A 17,928-nucleotide genomic window follows, 5' to 3' on the forward strand; every position below is an offset into this window, starting at 1 on the left:
TGCAAGCTAGAGGCATTTGGGAAAGGGAACTCAGGGTTGAGAAAATGCCCACATCAGATTGGCCTGTGGGCAAGCCTTTGGGGCATTTTCTTACTGATTGTGGGAAGGGGCCCAGCCCACTGGGTGCAGTGTCCTGGGCAGGTGATCATCCCGGATGGCGTGAGAACAAGGGTTGAGCAAACCGTGAGGAACAGGGAGCAAGGTTCCTCCATGGCCTCTGCTTCAGCTCCTGCATCCAGGTTTCTGACTTGAGTTCCTGCCCTGACTTTCCTGATGACAGGCTGGGACCTGAAAGAGTAAAGTGAAATCAATCCTTTCTTCCCCAAGGTGATTTTGGTCATGGTGTTTTATGGCAGCAATAGAAAACCCAAGACACTTCTCAGTGTTCATTATACTCAAAGACTAAGTAATAATATTTAAAAGGAACATTTTATAAACATTTAGGAATAAGTCTAACCAAGAAAGTGAAAAGCCTCTACAATGAAAATTTTCAGACCTTGAAAACAGAATTTGAAGAAGATACTAGACCATTGAAACACTTTCCATGCTCCTGGGATGGAAGTATTAATATCATAAAATAGTACATTACCAAAAATAATGTATGTATTCAGTAAATTCCCTCTCAAAATCCAATAGCATTATTTACAAAACTAGGGAAAAAGTCTTAAAATTTATATAGAAGCACAAAAAATCATGAATAGCAAGAGAAGTACCAAGCAGAAAGAATACTGCCCGGTAGACCATAGGACATGTCTTCAAGCCGTGCTACAGAGCCGTGGTGATGACGACAGCTTGACACACAGAGTAGGGGAACATAGGATCAGCAAATAAAGCACACAGCTGTGCCTACCTTCACACATCAGAACATGTGGGGTGGGGTGAGGTGGGATAGCTTATTTAACAAGCGGTGTTGACAAAGATGGACATCCAGTTGTAGATGAAGATGGATACATATCGCTCATTGCACACAACAATCATTTCAAGTTAGATCAGAGACCTTATTTCAATCCTGAAATGCTGAATCAGCCAGAAGAGAGCATAGGAAGAATACTTGAAGTCAGAAATAGCCCAAGAATTGACAGGTATGGGAACATAGTCTTACAAGCTCCCACAGAAAACTATCAGAAGTGAGAAGAAATGCCCTCCAGAGTAGGAGGAAATGCTTCCCAGTCATGCTGCGCTTGGGTGTGGTGTCTGGAATATAGAAATAGCTGCAAAACAAGGAAACCGAGAAGCCGGCCTATTGATAATGGACTGGCGAAATGGGCAGAGCTCTCCAAAGAAGGAACACAAATGACCAGCAAGTATTTAAGTGCTCGGCATCCTAACCCATCAGAGAGATGCAAGTTAGAACTACTTTGCTCTTTTCTCTCCTAGTTGGAGGGTCCATCTCGTGGTTGGTGGAGGTTTCACAGAAACTCCTGACCACATGGCCTGGCTACATCACACCTGGACGCCCATCCTAAGGCCTCTGTCCCCCACAAGATGTTTGCACACCCCTGTTTATCCCCGCTCTGTTCACGGCAGCCAGAAAGTAGGGTCAACCTAGATGTCTGTTGACAGATGGATAATGAAAAAAACATGCATATCCACAATGGGATTTTATTTAGCCATAAAGAAAAGTGAAATCTGCAGGATACATGGATTGGCCTGGAAATTATTATATGAAGCACAGTAACACAGACCGAGAAAGGAAAGTACCACATGTTCTCTGTCATGCACTCCTCCTAACAGTTAATGTTCAAATGTGGGAGTCTTTGGGACCGTGGGGGTAGGCAGTGAAACCAGACCAGGACCACAGACTGGGGAGAAGGATGCTGTCTGTGCAGAAGGGGGGTGGTAATGAAACATACGTGACGTGGACATGGGGGTAGCCAAGGGTGAAAGGTCACAGGAGGGTCAACACAGTGGGAACTTTGCCGCTGTTGAAAGAACAGAACGAGGACATGGTTCCCTCATGCTAGGGACTGGTGACCTGGTATACTCACCCTGGGAAGCAGTTTGGTCACACCTGCTACTTCCTGAGTGACCAGCCTGTGGTATGCTCACCCTGGGAAGCAGTTTGGTCACACCTGCTACTTCCTGAGTGACCAGCTTGTGGTATACTCACCCTGGGAAGCAGTTTGGTCACACCTGCTACTTCCTGAGTGACCAGCTTGTGTGCTGTAGGAATTCCACATACAGACTCTGTCCAGAATGGTCTGAACATCTCATCTGAATGGCATACGCTTGGATTTTAAATTTCCTTATTGCTCCAAATGCAACTAAACAGTGTGTGTGTACGTGTGAGTGTGTGTGTGAGTGTGTGAGTGTGTGTGTGTGTGCACGTGCACATGCCCTGTTTATACTAAAATGTCTTTCTAGCATTCCCACTTGTGGATGAAGCTGGACCGCCTGTCTTGGAATTTAGGATACATCAGCCATTTCCCTGTAGATGCCTCGGCCCTTACTGGGCTCATGCACAGATCATCGTCCTCAGAAATCTCGACAAATGTCCAACATTTCCAGACTTATTTCCAGAAGCCGAGGATACGGTCGTTTGCAAGGCAGACCGTGTCTCTGCTCAGCTGGGACTAAACTTAATGGTTCTCTTACTTATGATCCTATGAGTGGGAGGAGTGTTTGTTTTCACAACTATCCAGAGGCATCGTACGACAAAGGAGGAGGAGAATGTTGAGAGGGAAAGATGGGCCAGAACTCGGCTGTTGATTTGTGAACACCTCAGAACCCCAGGATTGAAGGAGTCTCATCCAGCCCAGTCCTCCCATACAACTGTTTAGCTGAATTCCATTCTTTGTCAGTTGATTCTTGGATCCTTTGAAAACTTTGTCTTCTAGTTTTTAGTCACCCTGACTTTCAGTGGATTATTAAATGCAGTTCAGTAGAGACTCTCACTTGGATTTAGGGGTGCCTATGGGGAGAATATGGCAGGTTTATATTTAAAATAGAGCTCCACAGCACTCTCCCGAAGGCTCCCATTGTGTAAAGTGCGGGCATCAGCTTCTCACTGTTAGCGTATCTCTTTCTGCTCCATTTGCAGCGTTATCGCCATCATCCAGAAAGTCATCATACCCATAACTGTCTTTGCTGAACCTGGTTTTTTACTACTGCATTAGTTTATGTTGATCTACTAAAATAACCCTAACTTAAATATTGATTTTATGCTTACTTATGTGTGTGTTTGTGTCTGTGTGGCACGGGCATGTGCATGTGGGTACTCTGAGTCCAGGGAGGGCATCAGGTCTCCAGGAGCTGGATTACAGGCAGTTGTGAGCCTCTCTGTGAGGGTCCTGGGGACCAAACTCTTGGCCTCTGCAAGAGCAATGCCTGCTCTTGACCCTGACTGGTGAGTTTTCTCTCCAACCCCTCCAGGCCTCTCCGACCCGTGACGCTTGACTAAATTCAGGGTGTCACCTCATTCATCTTCCCTCCTGACTTCAAGCGTGATGTGACTGATTTTCTTTCTGTCCTTTGCATCTGTGATTTTGATAGGATCTTTGCGGTGTTTGATCTATTTTATAAAAAACAGCATGTTTGTACTCACATTTTATAAAATCATCCTGAGAGTCTGCACACAACTTCTCCAGTAACTGCAGGCTGCAGTCAGCTGTGAGAGTCTGAGGTCACTCTCAGCTAACAGGCCAGCAACCGTGACTGCACAGGCAGACGTGGGAGTCCCACTGGGCTTCGAAACCTCTCACACAGAAAGCCACCCCTGGAGGGTCTCGCTGGCATTGGATTACCTTTCCCCCAACTGAAGTTTCTTTCTCTCTCTCCTCTTTGTAAACCCATCAACAGCTCGATCAGGTCACCCGCCAGCGCAGTCTGTCCAGCCTGGAGCTCTTCCTGTCCTGTGCCCAGAAGCAGCTGAATGCTCTCATAGCTACAGAGCCTGTTGACGTGGAGTAAAGACGCTGGCCACCGTCCCTGTCATCACACCTGCCTCCTGTGACGCTGTTCCTCGCCTGCACCCAGAAGCAGCGGCGTGCTCTAGTGGCCATGGAGCCTGTTGGCATTGAATTAAAGGAACGTGACAGGCTACCTTCCCTGGCCGTTGTGTCCATCACTGGACTGCTAATAGAAAGAGGCTTTTGTTTTCTGTTTAAGCAGTTGATTTCCAGGTCAAGGGCGAGCCAGAGCAGTATCTAGAACCATCTATTCTTATTCTCTGTTATTTTATTACAAGTAGCAGTGGAAGAATATGTATGACCTAAAGTCATGGGAAAGTGACATGCTATGCAGAGTCCATAGAGGGAACAGTACAGCTTCAGGTGGCCTGGTGACAGTTTTGGTGATCTGTGTAACCACACATCTACTTGTTTCTGAGCAGCGGAGTGGGTGGAAACACTGACATGGTCATTGTTGTAACAAACCTGACCGCTTCTCTAGAGGTGAATCTGTGGGTTTTCATTGATTTATCATATCAAAAATAAACAGCACTAGCTGGCCAGGCTTGGAGTAGCTGCCCCAGTTAAACGTGGGGTACAGTGGCACAGGCTCACTTCCTGCCCTTCCTCAGAGGCTCTGAGAATCATGTGTCATAATCTATTCTCTAGAAAGAACGTAACTTGGACTTCTAGACATCTATGGGAATTTAATCAAAATCAGACATAAGGGGTCATCAGGGTGTTCTTAATCCATGAGCAGTGCGCTCCAATATTAATCGTGAGCAGTTTGTGCACTGGGACTGACAGCAGGGACCTGTGCAGATGTGTCCGCGCTCAGCGGCTCTGGGCTTCTCTGGGATTCCTCAAATGTAATAAAAGAAGCTCCCAAAACTCTCTTTGTTGTCATGTTTTCTCTTTCTCATTAGTCTTCCTCCCTCGAGTCAGGGTTTTGCTGTGAGTCCTGCTTTAAAAATCAGAGCCATCCTCCTGCCTCTGTTTGCTGAGTGTTGGAGAAAGCATGGCCCCACTATGTAAGCTGCAATCTAGCAATTCATTACAAGTGTTTATTTTTCAAATTTCTGCACCATGAATGTGTTTTGTGAAAACTCCCCCTTAAATAGTGACAGTATTTTCCAAGAATTTTATGACTCCTCAATTATCATAGAAACTTAGATAAAGTTCAGAGTAAGCAAGCCATGGGCCTGACTTGCTACAGGTGAACGAGGAAGGGGAGCTTTGAGACTACAAAGAAGCCAGTAAGTCTGGGGCCAGCATTTAAGGTTGCTTGACTCTTTGCCACCATAGATCACTCAGGTGGGCCAGCAAGCCCTAGGTTAATGAGGGGTGTCGGTCACTGCCGCTAAGGTTCAGAGAGGGCAGCAGTATCAGGCATGGGTCTAGGTGTGTTGTCTGCTCCTCTCCGGCCACCACAGGACAGGCTCTCCTCTTCCTTCTTGGGTGTCCAGCTTCATTTTCTATACAGAGTAATTGCTCTCTGGAATAACGTGGAATCAGATCTGTCAGCCCACGAGTGCTCAGGACACCTGCCAGGTCCCGTGCAATTCCACTTGGATTGCTGTGGTCCCTTTTCCACGGGGATGTCCCTAAAGATGGCTGGCACTCCACTTGTGACATCCGGTGTGTGTACAGATTCTTGACACTGGATTAACTGATAGTGTTCAGTGACATTTAAGTTGTATTTCCAATTAAATGCATTGTGGTGTTGGCTCTGTTTATTTAAAGAGCCTGGACCACCTCTGGTTGCATGCACCAGGAGAACTAGATGATCAAACACTTCTTACAGCAAAGGCGCAAATCCAGCCTTGAGATGTGAGTCCCATGTAGTCTCAGTTCCTCAGCTGGTCTCCTAGCCCCTTCACACCTTTGAGTTCAGGTGAATGAAGGAGTGAACGGTTGCAGCCTATCAGCAAGGCCTTTTTGACAGGCGAAATTGTTTAAGTTACAGGTGTGACACCACTGCACTTAAGTGGAAAAGGACCCCTAACCCCTGGAGCACGAATCCTAATTGGTCTTAATAATAAAAACCCAGAGTCAGGTATAGGGGGTGAAAGCTGAGAGATCAAGAAGGGGAGCAGCCAGCAGCTACAGAATTCTTACCTCTACAAATGCTCAGATTGAAGGGGCGGTCCTGTCTCTACTAATCCTCAGACTGAATGCTGTCTATGAAACCTCAGACAGAATCCTTGGACTGCTTTATATTCCTCTCCCCTACCCCCAGCCATATCCCTTCCGTCTCCACCTCCCTAGTGTTAGAATTAAAGACACATGACTTCCCAGGACTGAGATTAAAGGTGTGAGCCACCATTGCCTGGCTCTTTTTCTCTTTGAGACTAAATCAACCTTTTGTATAGCCCAAGGTGTCCTTGAATTCACAGAGATCCTTCTGTCTTGATAGTGCTGGGATTAAAGGTGTGAGCCCCCACTGTCTGGCCTCTATGGTTGGCTAGTGGCTTACCTCTGCACTCTGATCTTCAGGCAAGCTTTGTTAGATTACAAAGTATCACTATAGCCCCCATCATTGTAAGCTCTGCTTACATGAGATCAGTAACCCTGGCTAGGGTTATATTTATTAGAGGAACAGAGTCAGTTTCTCACGTGGGATTCGACCTCTGGCCGTTTAACACGGGGCTCTTCTCTTTCGTTATAGGCCATGCTCCCTCCAAAGGCAGAACATCAGGTGTGTATCCTGGCTTGTCTTAGTATTCTACATTGGACTTTTAGACACACAGCCTATCCCACTAAAGGCTCAGTTTCCACATTTATGATTAAAAAATATGATTTTTAGACTGTGTGAAACATTGCTGGTACTCTGTGTATGAGCCTTGCTGATATGGCCATCAATAATATACCCATATAAAACAGGGGTGACAGCCTTGCTGATGCAGCCTTCAGTGCACAGGGATAAAACACTCCCACAAAACACGGGTGACTGCCACAGGCATGCAATCTACAAAACAGAGGGGTGACTGCCACAGGCAAACAGTCCACAAAACATGGATGTCAGCCACAGGCAAGCAATTCATAAAACACAAGGTGATGGCCACAAACAGTCCACAAAACACGGGTGACGGCCACAGCAAACAGTCCACAAAACAGATGGGTGACGGCCACAGGCACATGGTCAACTACTAACTCCTTGATTGAGGGATCTGCAGGTAAAGACCTGACCCTTACTGGGACTCTTGTGAAAAGTTAGTTGGTAGGTCACCTACTGTACCCTTGAGAGGCAGCTATTTCCCTTCCAAGGTTGATGGAGAAGGGTCATCTGTCTATTGGTTAAGGTCATTTGTCTATCTGTTGCTTTCATTGGTTAATTAATAAAGAAACTGCTTGGCCTTTAATAGGACAGAAAATTAGGTAGGCGGAGTAGACAGAACAGAATGCTGGGAGAAAGAAGCCGAGTCAGGCAGTCACCATGATTCTCCCACCCGACACAGACGCAGGTTAAGATCTTTCCGGGCAAGCCACCAGCTCATGGTGCTACACAGATTATTAAATATGGGTTAAAGCAAGATGTGAGAATTAGCCAATAAGAGGCTGGAACTAATGGGCCAGGCAGTGTTTAAAAGAATACAGTTTCTGTGTAATTATTTCGGGTAAAGCTAGCCGGGTGGCCGGGAAGCGGCCCGCCATTCTTACAACACAAGGTCAGTTTGCTTGTTCCCTATGTTCTGAGTCTTGGACTCTACAATAGAACCCAGGTGTTCCTGAACTGTACAGGTCCCCTTTCCTTTAAAGCTAGACAGAGCCCATGTGAGTTACTTGCACCAAAGAAGCATCCATGAAGGCTGTCCAGAGAGCCCAGCAGTAGCCCCTGCCTCCCAGCCCCTGGTTTATCTCCACATGCACATGCTAGTCTGCACTAGAAGGAAAACACTCAGATTTTTTTTGTAAAGAATGTTGAATACATAATTGAACCAGTCTCCCATCTGACAAAACTGAAAAAGTCACAGACACCTGAGACTTGTAGACAGTGCCTGGCTTAGACATTTGCTGTCAGTTCAGAATAGGTGGTTGAAGGTCCAATCCCTTAGCTAAGTGCTGACTCATGTTAAAAGTCCAAGGAGCTGACTCAGCAATTGGCCTGGTGTTAGACTGCAGAGTCAGGTGTCCATAATAACTTCTTATGAATGTTTTTAGATAGTTTTACAATTTAACTGGATTAAATTAGAAAATGCTGTGTTTAAACAGTAAAAACAAAAGCATTGTTCACTGAAAAACCGAGAGTTTTATATAATAAATTCCAAGGGAGGAAGCATATATATAATCCTGAGAGGTATTTTTAAAACCAAGGGAAGAAGAAAGAGCTGGGTCAAAGCTCTCATACCAGTAAACTACTCTGTTGTGTCCTAAAGGCAGCTGATAACCCAGAACTCCAGTGCACCAAGCACTCACGGGCCATGGACCAAATTGCCAGCACCTCAGGCCCTTTACCTTAGCAACAAAACGCCAGCATCACAGACCTCTTAACAGCAACAGCATCACAGGCTCCCTAGCAACAGCCCCAGCATCTCAAGTCCTTTACCTTAGCAACAATGCCAACATCCCAGGCCCCTTAGCAACAGCAACAGCACCTCAGGCCCTTTACCTTAGCAACAACACCAGCACCACAGACCTCTTAACAACAGCAACAGAATCACAGGCTCCCTAGCAACAGCAACAGCATCATAGGTCCCTTAGCAACAGCCCCAGCACCTCAGGTTTTTTACCTTAGCAACAATGCCAGCATCCCAGGGCCCTTAACAACAGCAACAGCATCCTAGGCCCCTTAGCAACAGCAACAGCACTGCCATCGTTACTACTGAATGTGTCATGTGAATCACCCGAATAATTAAATTATTCTGAATAAATGCGGTTGTTACTATAGTTCAGAGGTTGTATTCTTTCTATGTTGTCTTCCCCCTGAAGAGAGAGCCTGTATCAGGTGTGTGTGTCCACAGGTGTGTATGCAGGTTGCATGAAGGCCAATGGAGGATGTCGCATGTCCAGCCTGAGCACTTTCCTCCTTATTTCCTTTAGACAGAGTCTCTCTCTCAAGACTTAGAGCTGGACTGGCAGCCATCCTGCCCCCCCCCCCACATGCATGCACACACATAAACACACACACACCACTGGAGTTATAAGTGCATTTGAGGACATAGCTGACTTGTACATAGGTGCCAGGGATTTGAAATCCTCTTCACACCTGCACACATCTGTCTCCCAGTCCCTACACCAGTTTCTGTGTTTTCTCCACCAAGCATTTCACAGTGACTGTTTCTAGCGAACTCAATGTATAGTGACTTAATAACCAAATCAATTAGTAAAATACTCCACCTTCAGAAAGACTAATCAGTTAATAGCTCATAGATCCTGACTAGCAATGGATAGGATTTAGCTAAAATCACTGTATTCCATGAGAACCTGTAGCCAGCCTGTGGTAGCTCACAGACTGTGGAAAATCACCAGGGCCTGGAAATTCCAAAGCAAGATTTTCACTCCCACTGTTGTTCAGTGGCTAAAAGTTCACAAGGTGGTGTGAGAGAATTGTCTGCATTCTGTCTATCATGTTTTAAATAAACACTAATTGGCCAGGCAGGAAGTATAGGCAGGTCAACCAGACAGGAAGTAGAGGCAGGGCAATGAGAACAGGAGTATTCTGGGAAGAAGGAAGCTTCCTCCTGAGTCCTAGCCAGACACTGAAGAAGCAGGATGTGACCTGACCTGCCCTGCCAAGAAAGGTACCGAGCTATGTGGCTAACATAGACAAGAATAATGGGTTAATATAAGTTATAAGAGCTAATAAGAAGCCTGAGCTAATGGGACAATCAGTTTATAACCTAATGTAGACTCTCTGTGTGATTTTCTCTGGGACTAAATGGCTGGGGGACTGAGTGGGACAGAAACCCCAACAAGCTGACCCTCGTGTTACAACAAGGTTGTCAGAACTACGAGTTGGGAAGACTGTGTGGGAACTTCTATATGAAATAGTCTTGGGGTGTGGGGTACCTGGCTGTAAGAGCCAGGGAGCATCTCCCTTTACGAGACTGGGCTCCGTGCTCCCCTGGTGCAAGCAAAGAGGTGGAGGAGCGGTGGCGGAAGGTCTTCTCATTCAGGACTAGCAGGTGTGAGTGGGAAGGGGTGGGTCAGGTCAGATTAGAGCCAAAGATATACAAGCGCTGCTAAGACAGAGGCTGCGCCTAGATGGGAGCCTGCCTGAATCCGGCTCCATCCCCGGATGGGATGCAGGCTGGCCTTGTATGGGGAATACACAGAAAGCGAGAAGCACACTCATTCAGAAGGTAGGAAAATCTGACTCAATGCTGGCGAACATTCAGTTGTCGGAAGTCTGGAAGCTGACTTAGAAATATTAATAATACAGCCACAGAATGTACAAATTGCTGACTTTAACACAGCTTACTGAGGCAGATTCTAGAAAATTCTTTGTGGCGAGATATGTATGTGATGAATGTTGAGTTTTTGCCCATTTGATCGAGGTATTGTTTTCTACACGTTAGTAACTCCAGCCGTGGGGACAGCGCTGAACTTTTTAAGCTGTTTTCACTCTAGTATTTTTTTGGTGTTTATTTCCCAAAAGATATAAATGTTGAAAGTCTACAAAAATGATGGCTACTTTGTTACTAAATTAGTAAATTCATAGTTATTAGTGTATGCTGTTCGTCCTGCTGTTCCTACGGAATGTCTGATGCAAACAACTGAAGGAGAGAGGTGTTTCTTTTGATTCAGCATTCCTGGGTACAGCATGTCATGGTGGGGGAATCATAGCTAGGGGGATTGAGAGGCTGGGCACAGCATGTCCACAGCCAGGCAGCAGAGAGAGACACTGGGGCTCAGCTCGTTCAGTCTGGACCCACAGCCCATGGAATACTGCTGCCCACAGTTACTGTGTGTCTCCCTCCCAGGTGTGCCCCAGGCTCCTGGGTGATTCTGGCTCTTGTCACGTTGACAGTATTAACTTTCACAAGGAGAGAGTTTTTAAAATTCATTACATATTGTGATGTTTTTAGACAGGGTTTATGTTTAGTCACTTAAGAAGCTAAAATTGTCAACATTTTTTAAGTTTCCTCTATGTTCTTACAAAGCAGAGGAAAGGCGCGCTATATATTAAATTAGATCTGGAATATGCTACCAGCTGTAGAGAATAAGATGAACTCTGGATATCAAATCTGCGATTTTAGGAAATGATCTACCTGCCTCTGCACAGCTCAGAACACCTTGCCATTGAAAAGTTACGATCACTTCAATCTTCGTCTGTGCGAACCCTGTGCCCTGGTGCCAGGTCTGTACAGGAAGAGGGTTTGCTCTCAGAAATGTGCTTTATGCCTGTTGCAATTACAAGTACATTCTCTGTTGTACATAAATACAGTCCACGTTGAAGCCTAAAAATCCCTCATCACCCATAGACAGTGCTGTGTGGAGTCTAACCCCAAGTATCGCGCTGGTAGGCTCATCCATATCTTTCACATTTCTGAAGATTTATTTAGGGGTGTGTGTGCGTGCACACAGAGCCGGAAGAGATCACTCCCTTGGTTAGCTACAGTCTCCTCCTCACAATTGCTCTGCAAGGGCTCTTAGCCGCAGAGCTGTCTCCCTAGCCTCATTCACTGCCATCCTTCCCATACTGTGTTCTCAACTTACGCCATGCTAAAATGCTCTCCTTATGATGGTGGCCACCAAATCTGTATCTGACTGCGTTCTCTCTCCTTTTAATTCTGAGCCCTCCATTTAACTACCTGCTTCATATGGCCAGTGATGCTCATCATGTCCAGAGCAGGAATCTTCATCCCTGGGTTGAGTACAGAAGCCCTGGCTCCTGAAGCCCTCAGCAAGCAAGGATCTGCCACCCATCCCAGTGTGCCACCAAAGAGAGGGGAAATGGTGAAAAGCAATGAGAAGCAAGCAAAGTGGATTTAACTAATATATTTTAGCAAGAGGCATGGATAAAGATGACCCCAAGTTGACAGTCAAGTATTGGCATGAGCTATAAACTTTAAAAAATGCGACAGAGGACAAGAGGTGGGTGTGTGGAATTAAACAGCCATTATGGTCTGGCTCAACACTGGTTCAGTTCTATGCTGCAAAGTTGGCTGATAGACTGTTAATCTAATCACCATCATCTCAGAGCGAGGCAGTTTGGTCCTGCCATGGGTCCTGCTTCTGGCTGCAGCCTTTCCAACACAGACTGCTTTTCCTATCTAGGGAACAGTCTGTCCTGTGAGGATGATCTTCTGGAATCCAAGGTGACAGCAGGTTTGGGATGATTAACTGTGTGCCATTCAGCCTTAAATGGCAAAGAGGAGTTGGGCAGGCTATTCATATTGACTATCATAGTTGTGTAGATCCAACAGGAGTCTGGCCCAAAGAAGAAGAGACACAGACAGGTGACAGAGAAGTCAGCTTCACCCTGCTCTTATTTCTGTGTTGGTTCAAGTGAGGAGTCACTGCTGTTCAGCAAAGCAGGGTCTAAGTACCTGCTGTGTGCTTCTGAGGGCTTTCCTAGTACTAAACCTCAATGGACAGAAAATCACCCATCCCCCAGACAACTTGTTTTCATCACTTTATAGTGCACGCACACACACACACACACGGTTACATCACTCCATAGTGCACACGCACACACACACATGGTTACATCACACCATAGTGCACACGCACATGCATGCACGCACACACACACACAGACACACACACTTGGTTACATCATTCCATAGTGCACACGCACACACACACATGGTTACATCACACCATAGTGCACATGCACATGCATGCACGCACACACACACAGACACACACACTTGGTTACATCACTCCATAGTGCACACGCACGCACACACACACACACAGACACACACACTTGGTTACATCACTCCATAGTGCACATGCACACATACACACACACACTTGGTCACATCACTCCATAGTACACATGTGCACACACACACACACACTTGGTTACATCACTCCATAGTGCACACACACAGTTACATCACTCCATAGCGTAGCCTGAGTCCTATACTATCCCAGCCATCTCATTCCCCCTTCCTGCCCCAGACCTTCATGGTCTCCTCCATAGGCATTTGAAGAATGCAGGTGATTACTATTCCACACTTACCCCAAGAATCCCCTAAGTAGCCTGATTGCCTGAGAGCTAAGCTAGCATCTCCAGAAAGATGTGTTTATTACTTCTTCATCGTGGACTGTTGGGTCATGAACAATGAAGAGTGCCCGTCATTGATGGGGTCTTGACTCTAGGGTATGTATAATAATGACAGCATGTTGACAGGACATCTGGGCAGATAAAATTGGTAAATGACCAGATAAGAGTCCTACAAACCTCCAGTCAGTGTATGTGTGGTCTCTGTTGCTGGAGCATCCTGTCCCCTTCTCTTCTATGGGGTACAACACTGAATCTGCCTCCTTTTTCTTCTCTGTATTCTTCCCCAGTGAGAGTTTCCCTCCCTTAAGGCTTCCTGGCAATCAGAATTCAATGCCATTGGTACAATGCACTCACGCATAAATCTCTCAGAGATGACACAATGCCTCACAGGTTGGTTGTTTCCCTTGGAACAGGGAGAAGGTGAACTCTTGGGGGCCACCCTTTCACTGTCCTTACCGCTTACACAGTGGTGACTTGTACAGCATTGTCAATCTGGCCAGGGAATGCTCGGCAATTGGGCTGTGGGAGTTGAAGTGTTCAAACACGGTTGTGAAGGGTCTTTTTTCTTTTAAGTTTATATACATATATGGGATATGATCATACCAACAGTGTCAGGATGGAGTTGTCCTTTCCTAGGGACACTCTGCCTCCCATAGCAATACTTTGTTAGATTGTGTTTCCTCCTGCTACCATTTTTTGTTTGATTTGTTTGCTGTGTCGCTCTGGTCATACTGGAGCAAAAGAGAGGATGCAAAGTTCTCTCCAGATAATCCCTGGAGGGAGCAGTGTTTTAGCTGAGTATCCAAAGTTGGAGGAATGTGTCTTTGGGCATGAACAAGTGCCATGGTTGAAATGAATAAGCAGAAAGCTGTGCTCTGCAGCATATACCTGCAGTACCTGCCGTACCAGTGCCCTGAATAGGTGGGGCAGGAGGATCAGAAGGTTGGAGCCAACCTCAGCTACATGATGAATTTGGGGTTAACCTGGGCTACCTGAGATCCTCCCCCCGCCTCTCTCTCTCTCTCTCTCTGTCTCTCTCTCTCTCTCTCTGACACACACACACACACACACACACACACACACACACATACACACACACATATACATGAAGAAAAAGGGAGGGAGGGAGGGGGCAGAGAAATTATAACTTCAATGAACACTTTAACTTACATGTAGAGTTTTTAATGAATGCAAAATAATGTCTAATAAATTGTAACTATTCAAAATTATTCCACTTATGATCATTCCCTGCTATCTTGGTTTGTGAATAAATCATTTCAAGTTAAGGAAGCAGCCAAGTGACCATTTCAGCACTGATGGACTATTAATTTTTGACCAAGTTTGCCTTATGGTTGACCTATCTGTTCTGATGGACAGTCTTCCAGGTAAGCCATAAATAAACTCCCTTGAAGATCACTGAAGACTAGACGCCACTAGTTTCTAAGTAAATGTTTTCTAATATCTGCTCCTGTGATCTGTTCATATCTGTTAACACATTCACACTGCGTTTGGAACAGTGTTTGCTGCAGTACACATGCAGATACCTAGAACTAGCATTCTGGGATTCTGAACTGTTTTCTCCCCTGAATGCTTATCTAGAAGGTGTGGGACTGTGCACCTCCGGTTGCAATGCTCCCTGCTACGATGGTCTCTGCTTTGAGACCAGGTGTGTGCACTGCTGGCCGCAGTGTTCCCTGCTGCAATGGTCTCTGCTTTGAGACCAGGTGTGTTCAACCTCACCAGACTCAACAAACATTCATTTTTTTCCTCTCTCTTCCTTCCCTGGCCGCTGGATTCCTCTCTGCCCCCAAAGAGTGGTGACAAAGTCTAATCTGAACTAGACCACAGTCAGATGCAGTCCGATTGAGGACTTGGACTCGTGTCAAACCAAAGCAGAGTGGGAGGGTGGAAACTGACTGTCTTGTAAATAGCAAAGCCACCCAGTGCGTGAACCTGAAAACATGTAACTAGCGGCAAGTCCCGTCTGCTATATTCCTCAATTCTGTCATGCTGCCTCTGCCAGCTGGTTTCACCAAGCGTGATTTGCAGTGTTATTTTATTGAAGGTTTCTTGACAATTTGAGCACGGTTCCGAATGTAATATTAAATCCTCTTCTGGCTCAGCCAGTTGCAAAATTGCACACTCTGTCTACACATCAACCCCAAGGTCTGGAGGGGAATTGCGGGCTTTGCCTACCCAGCACGTCCCAAAGTACTCATTCTGTCTACACATCAACTTCCAGGTCTGCAGGGGGGTGGCAGGCCTTGCCTACCCAGCTCGTCCCAAGGGTATTGCCTTGGAGACTTCTGGGCAGGTGGTACTTCGTGCTCTCCTGAACACATCTGAGCAAGATTAACCATGATTAGAAACCATTTTACTCAGAGGCAAACGCGAAGCTTGACTTCAATTTCTTACAAATCCATAGGGCCTTTTTTTCTTGTTCAGGACATCCAGCAAGTTCCAATCGACAGAACCCTGAACTTAATCCCACTTCTGTGGGAGGAAACTGGAGATGATAAATGATCTTAGCAATTTAGGTCTAAATTCCTGCTGTCAACTTTATATGTTAGGTGTTAGTTTTGTTTTTGTTTTTAAATCCGTGTGAGATCTAGTTTTGAAAAAGTCCAAAAGACTCAGCACTGTAAAAAAAAAAAAATTAGAGAATCAACTCAATTCTCAGCCTTTGTGTGTGTGTGTGTGAGTGCATGTGTATGTATATGTGTATGATATGCATATATATGCTTGTGTGTGTTTGTTATGTGTGTATTTGGATGTATTGCCTGGCTCTGTATGTGTACATATGTGTGTGTAATGTGTGTGCATGTATATGTGTTCAGATGCATGTGGTGGTCAGATATTTTACTCGGGTGTCACGCCTTAGGTGCTGTCTACTTTATTTTTTATTATATAGTCTCAATTGCCTGGAGCTCACAGACTAGGCTAGGATCTGCTTATCTGTGCTTCCACAGTGCTGGGATTGCAAGCAATCCATGGGCTTCCTTGTGTGCATTCTGGAGATTGAACTCAGGTCCTTATGCTTATACAAGTCCTTTACTGACTGAGCTGTCTCCTCTACCTTTTCATGTGTTGTTTGAGATGACCACAGACTACCTTAGACTGAACTTAGCTTTGGCCTAGAGAGTTTTCCCAATAGTTCCACAAGAAAAGAATGTAACTTTTACTTAATTAAAAATCATTCACTTCCTATGACTGAGGTTTGCATGTCCAGCCGTGGAATGGCATGTTCCTTAGAGCAATGTATCCACCACTCAGCACCTAAGTCTCCGTCTTCACAATCTCTGTTGATTCCAAAAGTCTTTATTCAGCAGTAATTCGTGGAAAACAGGATGGTTTAATATAGTATATATAGAGTATATAAATCTTATTTTAGAATAAATTCACATTGATGTTAAAGGTAAAACTGAACCCAGACTTCAAGCTCCACCCTTACAATCAGCATCCAAGCCCTGCTCACTACATATACATATGTGATTTTTTCCACCAGTTCATTTGTTCTGCTCTCTCACCATAAATAGGCTGTTGTCTATTTAGAATTTCCTTGGAAACCAATGAAGTTACAGTAGTAAGTGTAGACAGAAGTTTCTGTCCCACCCAGTCCCACAGCCATTCAGTCCCAAAGAAACACACAGAGGCTTATATTGATTATAAACTGTTTAGCCTTTTAGCTCAGGCTTATTACTAACTAGCTCTTACAATTTAAATTAACCCATAATTCTTATCTATGTTTAGCTATGTGGCTTGGTACCTTATCTCAGTAAGACATTCTCATCTTGCTTCCTCTGCATCTGACTGGTGACTGACTCTCTGTTTTTCCTCTTCCCAGGATCCTCCTAGTCCGATTGTCCCAACTATACTTCCTGCCTGGCTTCTGGCCAATCAGTATTTTATTAAACCAATATGAGTAACAAATCTTTACAGTGTACAAAAACACTATCCCACGCAAGTAGGGATTCTCAAGTCTCATCACTGTGGTTCTCCCCTGCCTGTGGGACATACAGTAAGTAGACCCTGTCCCATTGCCATGGCAATTAGAGCCAACAGTCACAGGCACAGAAGTGATGAGCACCATGCCCAAGTCAGAACACCCATCACTACCAGTTCCACCAGCCCCAAGCCCCTTCAGCATGTCAGCAGGAGTTTGGGTGTGGAAACTTTGGAGATCAAACCAACACAACAGGGTGCCACAGAGACAACGGTCTCCAACCAGCATTGCTGTGGAGCAGTGGCCATCGAAGTGCTAATACTTTGGGAATATCACTGTATGATTCATGGCCACATCAACCTCAGTGGTATTGTGTTGGGTGTGTCATGTCTGCAGGCACAGTACCCCATTTCAGGGATGAGAAATGATGAGTATGTGCCCCTCTGCTGTATCATTGCCTAGAAACACTTACTCAGTTGTGTTGACCACCCTCTATGGTGAGAGTCTGCTGAAAGATTTTTACGTTATGGAAGATGATATTTTGAAAGTAGAAGCAAGGTACACAAGATCACGCCCACAGTCCCAGCACTTGGGATTGAAGCAGGAGATTGAGGCCTGACCTGGCACCCTGAAATACAGAGTGAGACCTTGTCTAGAGGAAGAAGAGAAAGAGGAAGGAGTAGAGAGGGCAAGGAGGGCACAGGAAGAATGAAGAGGAGATAAGAAAAAAATGAAAAGAAAGATGAAAGTGGAGTGTGCATACACAAAAATATGATGTTACACATCGCCTGCTGGCGGTCTTTATAAATGTTATATACAAATGCTTTTTATTGCTGAAGCATGCATGGGCAGCTTGTATATGGCAGTTCTGTTGAACTTGTCCATAGGTCTCTTCCTCAAGAGGGCGCCAGCTCTCATTA

At 45.4% G+C, this 17,928-nt stretch overlaps 1 protein-coding gene across 3 annotated transcripts in view; it reads left to right on the forward strand.

Annotated features, from left to right (window-relative positions):
- Ccdc91 (coiled-coil domain containing 91) overlaps positions 1 to 4,769 on the forward strand; it is a 172,628-nt gene extending 167,859 nt beyond the window's left edge. For all 3 annotated transcript variants that reach the window (XM_041639198.1, XM_041639192.1, XM_041639208.1), the window contains one exon: positions 3,799 to 4,769. In XM_041639198.1, coding sequence (XP_041495132.1) covers positions 3,799 to 3,909 — 111 coding nt within the window. In that variant the 3' untranslated portion in view covers positions 3,910 to 4,769. The remainder of the gene's footprint in view (positions 1 to 3,798) is intronic.
- Positions 4,770 to 17,928: the final 13,159 nt, after the last annotated feature.

Source organism: Microtus oregoni, unplaced genomic scaffold (assembly GCF_018167655.1).
Source record: "Microtus oregoni isolate MIOR12 unplaced genomic scaffold, Mior012 000002F_ref0000024, whole genome shotgun sequence".
NCBI classification, from domain to species: domain Eukaryota; kingdom Metazoa; phylum Chordata; class Mammalia; order Rodentia; family Cricetidae; genus Microtus; species Microtus oregoni.